Raw genomic sequence first — 16,472 nt, forward strand, 5'->3', positions numbered from 1 at the left:
GCAAAAACCAAGCCATGAGGTCGTGGGAATTGTCCGTAGAGCTCGGAGACAGGATTGTGTCGAGGTACAGATCTGGGAAACGGTATCACCAAGACTCTTCCTAGAGCTGGCCGCCCCGGCCAAACTGAGCAATTTGGGGAGAAGGGCCTTGGTCAGAGAGGTGACCAAGAACCTGATGGTCACTCTGACAGAGCTCCAGAGTTACGCTGTAGAGATGGGAGAACCTTCCAGAAGGACAACCATCTCTGCAGCACTCCACCAATCAGGCCTTTATGGTAGAGTGGCTAGATGGAAGCCACTCCTCAGTAAAAGGCACATGGCAAACTCCAAGCGGGCTGTCAAGAGGCACTTAAACAACTCTGACCATGAGAAACAAGATTCTATGGTCTGATGAAACCAAGATTGAACTCTCTGGCCTGAATGCCAAGCGTCACGTCGGGAAGAAACCTGGCACCATCCCTACGGTGAAGTATGGTGGTGACAGCATCATGTTATGGGGATGTTTTTCAGCGCTAGGGACTGGGAGACTAGTCAGGATCGAGGGAAAGATGAACAGAGCAAAGTACAGAGAGATCCTTGATGAAAACCTGTTCCAGAGCACTCAGGAGCTCAGTTCGTCAAATTTCTGCCCTGCTAGAGCTGCCCCGGTCAACTGTAAGTGCTTTTATTGTGAAGTGGAAACATCTAGGAGCAACAACGCCTCAGCCGTGAAGTGGTAGGCCACACAAGCTCACAGAACGGGACTGCCGAGTGCTGAAGCGCGTAATTTTTTGTTGTTGCCTGTCCTCAGTTGCAACACTCACTACCGAGTCCCAAACTGCCTAGGGAAGCAACGTCAGCTTCATGAAATGGGTTTCCATGGCCGAACGGCTAAACACAAGTCAAAGATCACAATGACCAATGCCATTTGTCGGCTAGAGTGGTGTAAAGCTCGCCGCCATTGGACTCTGGAGCAATTGGAAACGTGTTCCCTGGCGTGATGAATCGCAGTCACCATCTGGCGGATGAATCTAGGTTTGACGGATACCAAGAGAACGCTACCTGCCTCAATGCATAGTGCAAACTGTAAAGTTAGGTGGAAGAGGAATAATGGTCTGGGGCTGTTTTTCGTGGTTCAGGCCCCTTAGTTCCAGTGAAAGGAAATCTTAACGCTACAGCATACAACGACTGTCTAGACGATTCTGTGTTTTCAACTTTGTGGCAACAGTTTGGGGAAGGCCCTTTCCTGTTTCAGCATGACAATGCTCCCATGCACAGAGCGAGGCCCATACAGAAATTGTTTGTAGAGATCGGTGTGGAAGAACTTGACTGGCCTGCGCAGTGCCCTGACCTCAACTCTATCGAACACCTTTGGAATGAACTGCAACGCCAACTGCGAGCCAGGCCTAATTGCCCAACCTCACTAATGCTTGTGGCAAGTCCCCGCAGCAATGCTCCAACATCTAGTGGAAAGCCTTCCCAGAAGAGTGGAGGCAGTTATGGCAGCAAAGGGGGGACCAACTCCATATTAATGGCCATGATTTTGGAATGAGATGTTAGAAGAGCAGGTGCCCACATGTAGTGTGTCTAATGATCTTACAAATTATCAACAACCGATGCTCCAAATCCTCAACTAAGAGTCTGTGACCCAGTTTGTGAACAAGTCTCAAATAAAAAATAATAACCAAACTGTTGTCCACTATTCTTACTAACTCATCAACAAGCAGAACAGTTTCTCCGCCGAAGAGATAATTAATCATTAAAACTGAGTTAAATTCCTTACTCAGATTAAGAGCAGAATTTTGAATTCATAGAGTCCGACAAACTGATTATCTGCACTTTAAATAGACCTAGCTTCCTCTTAGTGAGTAAATTACGGAATAATGATAGTCTTGTTCCCATTCAGGCTGACAATGTTCTCTTGCATGATTCACCATCAATTTATATTTAAAAAATGTATATGAAAAATTATACAGTTCTGAAGTACAAAATACCTCAGACCGCAAGAGACCCTTTTTTGAGGGCTTGAATCTACCGCAAAACTCTCCTCTGATGATGCACACTCTTTAAATGCATCTATAAACACTCAATGAACTGCACAATGCATTGAAATACATGAACTGAGGTAAATCCCCTGGATGGGATGGCATCCCATCTGAATTTTATTTAACCTTTTGGTCTGAACTTGGTCCGATATTATTAGAGATGCTACGAATATCTATTCAAATAGGCTTTTTCAATAGAGACATCTCTCTGTTACATAAAAAAGGTAAAGACTCAACTCTCTTTTCAAGTCATAGGCCTCTCTCCCTCATTAAATAGTGACATGAAATTGTATGCCAAGGTTCTGGCCAAACGTCTTGAAACCATTTTACCCAAACTAGTTCAACCTGATCAAATGGGTCTCAAACAGACTGGCGTCAGACAATCGGAGGGGTCCCCTACATATAATACAAATTACACCTAATATACCGCCCTCCTGTGCAGTCCTGCCAATTGATGCGGAAAAGGTCTTTGGCCGTCTCGAATGGTCCTACCTCTGGTATACTATGTGTTAAGTTCTAAATATCAGAGTAAGAAATTGACGGACACTATGAAAGCTCCAACCAAGTTTATTCGCCCAAAGGATCGAACAGCAGTGGTAGTACATATACCCCAATATGGGTGACGTAATGTTTAGAGAGAAGGAGGACATCTCTATTGCTAGGCAGGAAATTAAGTGACACGGGCAATAAACTGTTCCTTCTCCCTCAAGGTGACCTCAACCCCTTTCCTCACTAATCCACCTCTCCATCCTTATCAGTGCCTGCCACATGTGATTATCTTTTCTTCACTCAGTACATTCACATCATATTTCCTTCACTCAGTACAGGGTTGCTGCCCCTATCGTCGCCAAGCCTGTCTCTTTCTGGGGAGGTTCCCATTGCTTGAAAGGCAGCCATGGTTCATCCTTTGTTTAAAAGGGGGAGATCAAGCTGATCCTAACTGTTATAGGCCTATTTCTATTTTGCCCTGTTCATCAAAAGTGGTGGGAAAACTTGTCAATAATCAACTGACTGGCTTTCTTGATGTCTATAGTATTCTCTCTGGTATGCAATCTGGTTTCTGCTCAGGTTATGGATGTGTCACTGCAACCTTAAAGGTCCTCAATGATGTTACCATTGCCCTTGATTCTAAGCAATGTTAGGCTGCTATTTTTATTGACTTGGCCAAAGCTTTTGATATGGTAGACCATTCCATTCTTGTGGGCCGGCTAAGGAGTATTGGTGTCTCTGAGGGGTCTTTGGCCTCGTATGCTCTTCTCAATTTACATCAACAACATAGCTCAGGCAGTAGGAAGCTCTCTCATCCATTTATATGCAGATGATACAGTCTAATACACTGCTGGCCCCTCCCCAGATTTTGTCTAAAATGCTCTACAACAAAGCTTTCTTAGCGTCTAACAAGCTGTCTCTACTCTTAACCCTGCTCTGAACCCCTCCAAAACAAAGGTCATGTGGTTTGGTAAGAAGAAAGCCCCTCTCCCTACAGGTGTGATTACTACCTCGGAGCGTTTAGAGCTTGAGGTAGTCACCTCATACAAGTACTTGGGAGCATGGCCAGACGGTACACTGTCCTTCTCTGAGCACTTATCAAAGCTGCAGGCGAAAGTTCAATCTAGACTGAGTTAAACTCTATCGTAATCGCTCCTCTTTCACTCCAGCTGCCAAACTAACCCTGATTCAGATGACCATCCTACCCATGCTAGATTATGGAGACATCATTTATAGATCGGCAGGTAAGGGTGCTCTCGTGCAGCTAGATGTTCTTTACCACTCGGCCATCAGATTTGCCACCACACCTCTGTAAACTAGTCATCTCTGTATACCTGTCACAAGACTCACTGGTTGATGCTTATTTATAAAACCCTCTTAGGCCTCACTCCTCCCTATCTGAGATATCTACTGCAGACCCCATTCTTCCACATACGACACCTGTTCTGCCTGTCACATTCTGTTAAAAGGTCCCGAAAGCACACATATCCCTGGGTCGCTTGTCTTTTCAGTTCGCTGCAGCTAACGACTGGAACGAGCTGCAACAAACACCTCAAACTGGACAGTTTTATCTCCATCCCTTCATTCAAAGACTCAATCATGGACCCTCTTACTGACAGTTGTGGCTGCTTTGCGTGATCTATTGTTGTCTCTACCTTCGTGCCCTTTGTGCTGATGTCTGTGCCCGATAATATTTGTACAATGTTTTGTGCTTCTACCCTGTTGTGTTGCTACCATGCTGTGTTGTCATGTGTTGCTGCCTTGCTGTTGTCGTCATCTTAGGTCTCTTTTTATGTAGTGTCGTCTCTTCTCATGATGTGTGTTTAGTCTTATATTTATTTTTTACATTTTTAATCCCAGTCCCCGCAGGCCTTTTGTCTTTTGGTAGGTTGTCATTGTAAATAAGAATTTGTTCTTAACTGACTTGCTTAGTTAAATCAAGGTAAAATTGAAAAAAAAAAAACATTCCAAGCTTAAATGCATCCACCATATACATTCCTCATACAGATAACCATTAACTTCTGGTGTAGACCCTAGACTATGGCATTCCTCATGTCTCTAGTGTAACTGATGATTGACAACATTTAAAGTTTAGAAATCCGAACCCATCATATGGATTTGGCTAAATGTTTATAACCATGTTAAAAATCATTTACAGTACCCTCTATGCAATGGTCTTGACGGGTATCCAATGCTTCTCACAATTCGCCTTCTAACGGGGAACTCGTCAAGGCTGTCCAGCCTCCTATTTGCCCTATCATTGGAGCCATTAGTGGAAAAAAAAACATTTCACAACATTTCTTCGCAGTGCCAATAGAGATCGTGGTTCGAGTCCAGGCTCTGTCGCAGCCGGCTGCAAATGGGACACCCATGGGGCGGAGCACAATTGGCCCAGCCTTGTCCTGGTTTGGGAAGGGTTTTGCCGGCAGAGATGTTCTTGTCTTATCGCGCACTAGCGGCCCCTGTGGCGGGCCTGGCGGCAATGCACGCTGACATGGTCGCAAGGTGCTTCCTCCGACACATTGGTGTGGCTGGCTTCCGGGTTAAGCAGGAATTGTGTCAAGAACCAGTGCGGCTTGGCTGGGTTGAGTTTGAGGACACACGGCTCTCGACCTTTGCCTCTCCCGAGTCTGTACAAGAGTTGCAGCGATGGGACAAGACTAACTACCAATTTGATACCACGAAATTGAAAAAATTATAACATTTTTCCCTCTAGATAAAAATTGTTTAGAAGAACTACAAACCAGTCACAACTGCAATTACAGCAATTGGTTTAATCTAACCTTCATCAGGTCAAATTTCGATAGTCAGAATGAATGTCTTGCCTAGACTACATTTCTTTGGTAGCATGTTTCCTTTGCACGCGCCATTCGGGTACTGGGAAAATATATGATTTTATATGGAAAGGGAAACATCCCAGAATTAAAATGACTACACTCCAGCAACCCAAATGTTTTGGGGGTCTAGGTTTACCCGACTTCAAGTTATATGCTTTGTCTCTTGTGCTCCAGCACGCTTAAGAAATGGTTTGATCAAGATACAAGGTCTTCCTTGGTTGGAAATAGAGGAAAATATAATGTCACCATTTACATTGAAAGATGTATAATTCTCTTCTTTATCTCCTAAGTTTTGCCGTAATCAGTTTGGACCAATCATCAACCACTCAATGCAGACCTGGCAACAAATTGAAAAACTTGGTAATTGGGAAGTGCAATGGCATACCCAAACACCAATATTTAGAAATAACTCCCTACCTTTGGGAGGGAAAACCTATCATGGTCTGAACAAAGTATTTATAAACTTTCTGAATATCCTTCTTCCCGAAATTTGAAATCATCAACTAATACACTACAAATTAATTGACATATTTTATTTGACTCCATGGAAAAGCTGCCAATTTACATTTGCTCCTATTCCAAATTGTCTGTTGTATGTATTCTCTAATAAATATTGGAACTTACATGCATATGATGTGGGACTACCCCAGTTTGACAGGTCTCTATCGAGCATAGTTGGTGTTCCCATTCCCCATCTCCCCAATATATTATTGGTGAATGATGACTCTTCACTGACTCACAGTACCACACAAACTAGTATGGTTGTCTGAACTGACTGCAGCAAAAAGGATGTTAGTGACCAGATGGAAGCCTCCACATAAGCTCAGCATAACTCATTGGCTACAAAACGTCCTTGACGTTCTTTCACTAGAGTTCTCCATAGCTCGTGTGAATAGCGCCAAAGAAACATTTGATACATTCAATAGAGCAGTTGAAAAGGTCAAAAGCTTATTATGAGTTAAAATGTAATCATATTTGAATATCTGTATTAAATATCGATGTATGCAGGTTGATTCTATTCATGTGTGCCTTGGTCCCACAAAATCAAAGATGAGTTACCCATGATGTTGTTTTATACATATAGATACGTTCACAACATGAGCTCGTGTTGTTACAGCCCGAATTTAAAATGGATTAAATGTAGATGTATGGTCACTGGCATACACACAATACCCCATAATGTCAAAGTGGAATTATGATTTTAGAATTGACCTTTGTGTCCTGAATACAAAGCGTTATGTTTGGGGCAAATCCAATACATCATTAAGTCCCACCTCATATTTTCAAGCATGATGGTGGCCTCATCATGTTACGGGTAAGCTTGTCATCGGCAAGGACTAAGGATTTTTGTTAGGATAAAAATAAACAGAATAGAGCAAAGCACAGACAAAATCCTAAAGGAAATCCTGGTTTAGTCTGCTTTCCAACAGACACTGGGAGACGCATTCACCTTTCAGCAGCACAATAACCAAAAACTCATGGCCAAATCTACACTCTTGTTGCTTTCCAAGAAGACGGTGAATGTTCCTGAGTGGCCAAGTTACAGTTGACTTTAATATGCTTGCAAATCTATGGCAAGACCTAAAAATGGCTGTCTAGCCATGATCCCCAACACCTTGACCACGTTCAAACCCGGAAGGGCCAATTGTGCGCCGCCCTATGGGACTCCCAATCACAGCCGGATGTGATGCAGCCTGGATTCCAACCAGGTACAGCAGTGACGCCTCTTGTACTGAGATGCAGTGACGCCTCTTGTACTGAGATGCAGTGACGCCTCTTGTACTGAGATGCAGTGACGCCTCTTGTACTGAGATGCAGTGACGCCTCTTGTACTGAGATGCAGTGACGCCTCTTGTACTGAGATGCAGTGACGCCTCTTGTACTGAGATGCAGTGACGCCTCTTGTACTGAGATGCAGTGACGCCTCTTGTACTGAGATGCAGTGACGCCTCTTGTACTGAGATGCAGTGACGCCTCTTGTACTGAGATGCAGTGACGCCTCTTGTACTGAGATGCAGTGACGCCTCTTGTACTGAGATGCAGTGACGCCTCTTGTACTGAGATGCAGTGACGCCTCTTGTACTGAGATGCAGTGACGCCTCTTGTACTGAGATGCAGTGACGCCTCTTGTACTGAGATGCAGTGACGCCTCTTGTACTGAGATGCAGTGACGCCTCTTGTACTGAGATGCAGTGACGCCTCTTGTACTGAGATGCAGTGCCTTAGACTGCTGTGCCACTTGGGAGCACCTTCCACTCTTAGAGACTTACCCAAAAAGACTCACAAATTTAATCACTGCCAAAGGTGTGTTGACTCAGGGGAGTGAAATCTTATTTAATCAAGGTATATTCGAATTTTATTTTTCATTAATTTTTAAACAAAATTATAACTTTTCTTCCACTTTGAAAATAGATTGTGTGTAGATCGTTGTCAAAAAAATGACAAATTAATTTGAATCCAAGTGGGTAAATACTTCTAGGCACATATCCTCTGCTACAGTAGAATACCATGTGGATAAGACAAACCAGTATGCCTGTTAACTCTGCTGGCCAGTCAGTGACCTGGGGTTGAATGTTGACATTCCAACATAGTCAGGCATCCCACATGAAACTTTGTGATGTATAAGTATCTACCCTGCCACTGAGGAAGGAATGCGCCACAGCACTGACAACACATCGCAATTGATTAGAACGTTTCACAAGTGGGCCTACATTTCATCCTACGTCATCCCACCAACTATCTATGGACCCCTCCATCATCACACCCCACTCCCAGTTTGAGACCCATTGATCCAGGACTATGAGTGTTCCTTCCTTACTTCTCAGCTAGGGCCCAGTCCTCCTGGATCTGCTTCTGCCGGGCCCGCTGGTACTCCTCCCGCCAGCACTTGGAGCACAGGCCCTGCCAGGCGGCATTGCCATAGTAACCGCAGCCCTTGTTGCAGTGCAGCTCTGACTGGTCCACGTGGATCCCGCGGCGCTCCTTCCGCTGACTCATCTAGCTGCCTGGGTGGAGGGAACTTATAAGAGCTGGCTGGTGGGAAAAGATTACATTTTTAGTGTTGTTCACACACCAATGAAATTGAGGAAGACTGAGACCATCTGGGACATTGAGCTAGGCCTATAGTTATAGGTTGTTTTTTGTGTTGTTTTTTTACTCTTACACCTTTACCACCTTCTCTAAATAAGGCTTGCATGGCCACAGTTTTGACAAGCAATCAGTCAATGCAGTTTTTGGATAGAATTGAGGTTTACACACACTTATTCAAGTCCATGGGCTTTTCCACATTTAACTAAACATACAAGATGAATCACCCCCCACAAACCCCTGATGTTCCAGCAGGAAGGAGGCACGTCCGGACACAAGCCAATCCTGCCCAGAAACACTGAGAACATTCAGACCTAAGAACTGCTCTCCAATCAAACAAGCTCCATTCCTGGACAAAAAAATAATAATAATCAACCCCATGCATTATGGATAGGGTTGCACATTTTAGGGAATATTCAGAGGTGGGAACTTTCCTTGGGAATATATGGGAATTAATGCAAATTAATATTAATACCATTTAGAATGGAGATATTTTTTTTTATTGGATATATTTACCATATCATATGGAGACAGAAACATAAACCTTTTACCTCATCATAAGTAGACATCATTGCAAATGATTAAATCCTTCCAATAGAAAAAAAAAACTAAAAAACAATTCAGTTACAAATTTAACTTTAATTAAATGAGTTGACTCTTCACACAGGATGATTTCACTGAACAACAAAAGGGAATATTGAATAATCCCCAATGATCCATCGCATCTCCCAAAAACCATTTAACATACATCTGTAAAATGACAGTCTAGAAACTAATGCTTTGGTTGTCTTCCTCTCAGGCGTTTATGTCTTCTCCCTGGACCTCCTCAATGTCCACCTCTTGAACATCAGACTCATCACTTTCCAATCTTGTTGAGGATGGCTCGTTGTCAGGCTCAAAAATCCTCAAATTTGCCCAGATGGCCACCAATTTGTCAACCCTTGTATTGGTCAGCCTGTTGCGTGCGTGTTCCCAAACAAGGACCAGTTGCGCTCCAGGTGGCTGATGAGATATGTTGGCACGACTGCCATATTGCATCTCCATTCCAAAGCCCTTGCTTGGAAGTGTACTTCGGCAGACTGCCAAGAACCTTGCCCTCATCCAGGCCAAGGTGGCGAGACACTGTAGTGATGACACCATAAGCCTTGATCGCTGCACCAGACAGGATGCTCTTGCCAGCATACTTGGGGTCCAACATGTACGCTGCGGCGTGTATGGGCTTCAGGCAGAAGTCTTCATACTTTTTGATGTATTTCAGAACTGCAGTTTCCTCTGCTTGGAGCAACAGTGACGTGGGCAGGGCAGTATGGATTTCTTCTCTTACATCTGCAAGCAGTCTGAACATCAGACAGGATGGCATTATCTCCCTCAATCTGTGCAATGGCTACTGCTATAGGTTTCAGGAGATTCAGGCTGCTTTCCACTCTCTCCCAAAATACATCATCCAGGAGGATCCTCTTGATGGGGCTGTCCATATCGGCAGACTGATATGGCCATTTCTTGGAGAGACTCCTCCCCCTCCAGGAGACTGTCAAACATGATGACAACACCACACCAACGGGTGTTGCTGGGCAGCTTCAATGTGGTGCTCTTATTCTTCTCACTTTGTTTGGTGAGGTAGATTGCTGCTATAACATGATGACACTCCACATACCTAACCATTTCCTTGGCTCTCTTGTAGAGTGTATCCATTGTTTTCGAGCAGCAGTCATTTGAAAGAGTAAGAAAATGTCAACGAGACAACTCAAAGGCAAAATCCATTAAAACCAAGATAATGGAATTAATTGCCCTTAACAATCAACCGTTCTCTGTCGTGGGTGATGTTGGCTTTCGTCGACTGGTCAAGTGCCGGTACACACTACCAAGTGAGCTATTTTTCAGATGTTGCTCTACCGGCGTTACACAGTAATAGCGTGGAATGCCATTTGGGTCTTTGCGTGTCAAAAAGGATACAGTAGCACTGTCAAAGCTGTACAAAAAAAAGTCTGTAAACAAGCCAACACCGGCCACGAACGATGTGTAATAAAGCATCATTTGTTTAACTGCAACTTCTGGGGTAGCTAGGCTTAGCTTGCTAACCGCAAAGTCCACTATTGTGGCTAATCCTTATTGTGGTTAGCTTCACATAGATTGGTCCGATCACCATTAATCAAATAAGAACCGTCTTGCAAATTAGGGTTATTTTAGACGATTACACCTAGCTATATAGTTACTGAAACAAATGTCAGTTTGCTATGTTTTTGGAGAAGAACATTGTTTGTATCCATGAGCTAGCTTGCTGTTTTATGACCAGCACTGTAGGTGCGCAAGACAACTTTACCAGCATTATAGCATACGTATCGATGAATCGTTGTGACATATCAAATACGAGTGATAGTGTAATCAATGTGTAATAACTACCCAATTTAGGAACATGTTTAATGAACGCGTTAAATTATTATATGATGTGCAGTCATATTCAGATCCTGATTGGTCAACAAGCTTATTTGACACGTCAAAGAGTGTTATTTAACAAGCATCTTTTTTTGACACGAAAAGACCCAAACGGCATTCCATAGAAATCCTGGTTGAGAATTTAACGACTGAAGAAATGAACAACGAAACAGCACAGCAAGTAACAGAAATCGTTTGATGTTTTTTTTTTACTGGTAATGGGGACATACGCAAATGCCAACCTAATAATTTTTGGGTCAGTGTGGTGTGTGTGTAACCTTTATATAACTAGGCAAGTTAGTTAAGAACAAATTCGTAATTTACAATGATGGCCTACCCCGGCCAAACCTGGACGATGCTTGGCCAATTGTGCGCCGCCCTATGAGACTCCCAATCACAGCCAGATGTGATAGAGCCTGGATACAAACCAGGGACTGTAGAGACGCCGCTTGCACTGAGATGCAGTCCATTAAACTGCTGCATCTGTGTGTTAACTATTTAACTGTACTAGACTGCTTAAAAGAACGCAACCATTTTAAAAATCGGTTATCGGTATAGGTTTTTTTGGCAAGGAAAATATCGGTATTGGCCAAAAATGTGATATCGGTGCATCACTAAATACAAATGTTTTAAATTGAAACATGTATGGAAACAGGTGAATTTAACACTCAGTTAGCAGGCTCAAACAAGCTAAAACACATGGTATCAAAAACTAACTAGCAGAAATTGTTAACAAGTTAGAAATGATTTAAACACACTTTGCTGTAGGCTACAATTTACTAGTTAATATAAAATATATTCACCCCACCTAGCATTGTAATCAAAACTTACCAGAAAGCATGTAGTCCTTGGCTTAGACAGTGTAGTCGTGTGGGCTCAATAGCATCTCATTAGTGTGCAAAATCTTGAGAATCAGCTGTACATGTGATGGAAGAATGCACTGTGCATGCAGAGGGTTGCAATTCCATTAAATTGCGGATAGTTTAACCAAAATATTCCACAAGAGAAAGTTTCCGACCCTTTGCAACCCTACCTATGGAGGAACAAGGTGACTTGTTACAGGGGGACCATATCCAGTACTGCCCAGTATAATATGCACATACAGCAATAGAGAGTGACTTGTAGGTAACAGGACCCATCACTACACAGCAGAAAGCAGACACAGCATCAATATTTCAGTGTGATGCTGCTGACACTGCTGTGTGAGCTCAGAGAACACAATGTGGTCAGGAACAAAGATAGGGACTAGGCTAAAGAGAATGCAGCCTGAAGCTAACAATTCACGTGAATGTTTCCAACCCCATATACACCGTGGACAACAAGACTCACTGTGTGGTCAACTTTACACACATTATAGTGGAAGGAGACATGGAGGTGCTTCCCAAGCTCACTGCATTGGGATTCTAAAAGTATGCTAAACTGTGCTGAGCGTAACCTACATCCCATGTAGCCTTAGCAGATTGTTGTAAAAACAGAGGTTAGGGTTGGGCATCAGCTTAGCTCTATCACAGCAAACACATAAGGTTTAGGTGGGGGTTGTACCACCTCAAAAATCACAAGAAAGAGGATTGCCAGCCATCATCTCAGATTGTTCATAAATGGTTGCCTTTGTTATAAACAGATAAAATTATCATTCTGAAATTATTTTGTTGAAATAGAATGTGAAAAATTAAGCTAATTGATTACACCCAAAATTGGCCATTTTCATTTATGGGATTCATTTAATATTCAATAAATATAGTATCCAATGTGACTTGGACTAACATTTTTCTAACAATGAGATAGACATGAGGAATCCAAGGAAATGGTCAAAAGCCATCCAAGGACCCCCACATCAATCCCACCCCAACAACGAGTAAATAGATCAGATCTCCATGTCTGACAAGTAGTATGGAGCTGCGTCTTTGAGAATTGTTTCTTCATACAATGTAATGTATGCCCAGTGAATTCAGTGATGTCGTCGTCCCCCCCGTTCCGAGAAACTAAACTCAGCAAAAAATGAAACGTCCTCTCACAGTCAACTGCGTTTATTTTCAGCAAACTTAACATGTGTAAATATTTGTAAGAACATAACATTCAACAACTGAGACATAAACTGAACAAGTTCCACAGACATGTGAAATGGAATAATGTGTCCCTGAACAAACGGAAATTCAAAATCAAAAGTAACAGTCAGTATCAGATGTGGCCATCAGCTGCATTAAGTACTGAGGTGCATCTCCTCCTCATGGACTGCACCAGATTTGCCAGTTCTTGCTGTGAGATGTTACCACACTCTTCCACCAAGACACCTGCAAGTTCCCGGTCATTTCTGGGGGGGCCCCAGACATGCTCAATGGGATTGAGATCCGGGCTCTTCGCTGGTCATGGCAGAACACTGACATTCCTGTCTTGCAGGAAATCAAGCACAGAACGAGCAGTATGGCTGGTGGCATTGTCATGCTGGAGGGTCATGTCAGGATGAGAATGCAGGAAGGGTACCACATGAGGGAGGAGAAGGTCTTCCCTGTAACGCACAGCGTTGAGATTGCCTGCAATGACAACAAGCTCAGTCCGATGATGCCGTGACACACCGCCCCCAGACCCTGACGGACCCTCCACCTCCAAATCGATCCCGCTCCAGAGTACAGGCCTCGGTGTAACGCTCATTCCTTCGACTGTTAATGCAAATCCGACCATCACCCCTGGTGAGACAAAACAGCAACTCGTCAGTGAAGAGCACTTTTTGCCAGTCCTGTCTGGTCCAGCGACAGTGGGTTTGTGCCAAAAGACGACGTTGTTGCCGGTGATATCTGGTGAGGACCTGCCTTACAACAGGCCTACAAGCCCTCATTCCAGCCTTTCTCAGCCTATTGCAGAAAGTCTGAGCACTGATGGAGGGATTGTGCTTTCCTGGTGTAAGTCGTGCAGTTGTTGTTCCTATCCTGTACCTGTCCCGCAGGTGTGATGTTGGATGTGCAGGTGTTGTTACTAGAGGTCGACCGATTAATCAGAATGGCCGATTAATTAGGGCCGATTTAAAGTTTTCATAACAATCGGAAATCTGTATTTTTAGGCGCCGATTTAAAAAATAATAATAATACATTTAATTTAAAAACATTTTTTTTATTTTATACCTTTATTTAACTAGGAAAGTCAGTTAAGAACACATGATTATTTTCAATGATGGCCTAGGAACGGTGGGTTAACTGCCTTGTTCAGGGCCAGAACGACAGATTTTCACCTTGTCAGCTCGGGGACCCTGGCCATCCAGGGACCCTGGCCATCTTTCGTTTGGTGTTTTTCAGAGTCAGTAGAAAGGCCTCTTCAGTGTCCTACATTTTCATAACTCTGACCTTAATTGCCTACCGTGTGTAAGCTGTTAGTGTCTTAACGACCGTTCCACAGGTGCATGTTCATTAATTATTTATGGATCATTGAACAAGGATGAGAAACCGTGTTTAAGCCCTTTACAATATAGATCTGTGAAGTTAATTGGATTTTTACAAATTATCTTTGAAAGACAGGGTCCTGAAAAAGGGACTATTATTTTTTTGCTGAATTTAGTAATTTATGTTCCATCCTACATCCTAATATTACCAGGTTTGGACCACTAGATGGTGCTGTTCCAGGTGTTATTAAGGACCCAAATTCACACAAAAAATACATTACATAGGATGAAGAAACAATAATCCGAGCCACAGCTCCATACTATTTGTCAGACATAGAGAACTGGTACTGTATACTTACTGTTGGGATGGGTTTGCCGTGGGGGGAGGGGTCTGTGGTTGGCTTTTGACCATTTTCTTCAGTCTTACTCATTGTTCGAAAAATAATTGGTCAAATTGGATGTTAGGCACTATATTTATTGGGTATTATATGAATTCTGTAAATAATAATGTATGTAATCAATTAGCTTAATTTCTCTGAGATCAAAGTTATATTTCAACAAAATAATGTTGCAAGAATGCTACTCGGATCTGTTTCTAACTACAGAAATGATTTTAGAACAATCAGATGGTGGGTGTAATGGATTGCTGAAATGACATGGAACGACCCATGGGGACAATGGTGCCTAGACTATATTTGAGATGGTTTACTTGCTAGTGTTAATCACCAGAAAGCTTTCCTGGCAGTGACTAAAACTATATAGAGTTACTTTGAATGAAATAATACATCTCACTGCAATGCCATCAACGTACTTCACCAACCAAATAGAATATCCCTTTATTAAAAGCTGTGTCATGTGCAGTTTGTGTGTAGCCTGTCTACAGTGTGCAGATTATGTACATCAGGTTGTGGCTCCTGAATATTGATTTTGACATTTAACTCCAGGTCACTGGACATTTCCCCAGATGAAATTGAGGTAGGCCAGTTTGTCCTTCAAAACAAAGAAACCATTCACCTGCAGGCTGCAGCTTGAGGACTATGAGTGTGTATGTGCACTCAAAACAAGACCGTCAGTATATTAGGTTAAACCCTGGTTGAGACCCCTCGAGCAGGAGGTGGATACCTCACCTGTATATGACAGATTGTAGCTACTAGCTAAACCATCAACATAACAGGAGCTTGGCTGGTTATTTAGCTGACGTTATCATGTATGACGCCTGCAACAACCAAAAATACACAAGATAAGCCGGAGACGGGGGAGCGTGTACCGTTACAGGTTACAACAAACATAAATAGGGTTTCGTCACAAAGCGTTAGATTTTGTCAAACAACGTGCCAACAACCCATTGATAACAATAAACAGCTAGCTGGCTAGGCAACTAACCACCGTGCTACTGTACATATGTATAACTAAAAATATGTTTATTAACTGACCTTACTACCGTATCCAGACTTGTTCTATATGTGTTAGCATGCTAACTAACAGTGGAGTAGCTTTATGTCTAGCTAGCTAGCAAGCTAAAGTTAGCAAATGCGTACTTACATGTTGGTGGTTGCAAACATGCCTTAGATAACTGGTCAAGAACTAACTTTACAAGGCTTAAATCTCACCTTTTACAGAGGACGAGACACCTTCTTCAGTAGCCACTGACTGTGCGGCTGGTATCAGCGTCTCGTCAGCAACACTAAAAAAAGTACTTCAGTGTCACGGAATTTCGAAAATTCTCAAAATAAAAGTCCCACGTGTAATAGTAGAAAAAGTGTAATTAACCTGTATTTATTCATGATATATATGTTTTTAAATGTTCTAAATATTAACAAGGATTCATATTTGTTCATATTTAAGCAACATTAAATGTGGGTTTTAAAACATGTTTCACGGTCAAATAAATGCCCCATGTGCAATACACAAAATACTTATAGATAGAAAACTATTATAGGTGCCAAATTAACGTGGGGTTGGGATTACTCACTAGGGTCTGTAGAATCTATATATGATCATTATTTAATGCCCAGCAACACTTTTTACTCCACCCACTCCATTCACTGCAATTCAATACACTGTCGGCCGATAGGTGATTAGTTACTTCAAAGACACAATGTAAACAATGATGGACTGCCATACCTGTTAACGACCTAGATTAATCTAATGATTAGCCAGTTGTGCTTTTCACACATTTAAAAATGCCCAAGGCCAGCCTTGACCTGTGCCAAAACATGCATTTGGCCTGAC

The 16,472-nt window shown here is 42.6% G+C and overlaps 1 protein-coding gene across 7 annotated transcripts in view; it reads right to left on the reverse strand.

The window, feature by feature from the left end:
• The window catches only part of LOC115105482 (RAB guanine nucleotide exchange factor (GEF) 1), a 34,840-nt gene extending 18,904 nt beyond the window's left edge, over positions 1-15,936 (reverse strand). For 4 of the 7 annotated variants that reach the window (XR_003859868.2, XM_029627586.2, XM_029627585.2 and 1 more), the window contains exons 1-2: positions 15,851-15,936; positions 8,169-8,383 (exon numbers count right to left, since the gene is read on the reverse strand). Coding sequence is in view for 6 of the 7 variants with exons in the window: in XM_029627586.2 (XP_029483446.1) it covers positions 8,169-8,347 (179 nt within the window). In the remaining variant the exon portion in view is untranslated. Of the gene's footprint in view, positions 1-8,168; positions 8,384-11,701; positions 11,904-15,850 lie in introns of all 7 variants that reach the window. The other 3 variants (XM_065007310.1, XM_029627583.2, XM_029627584.2) reach the window with 3 other exon arrangements.
• Positions 15,937-16,472: the final 536 nt, after the last annotated feature.

The sequence above is a fragment of the Oncorhynchus nerka genome, linkage group LG22 (genome assembly GCF_034236695.1).
Source record: "Oncorhynchus nerka isolate Pitt River linkage group LG22, Oner_Uvic_2.0, whole genome shotgun sequence".
NCBI lineage: Eukaryota > Metazoa > Chordata > Actinopteri > Salmoniformes > Salmonidae > Oncorhynchus > Oncorhynchus nerka.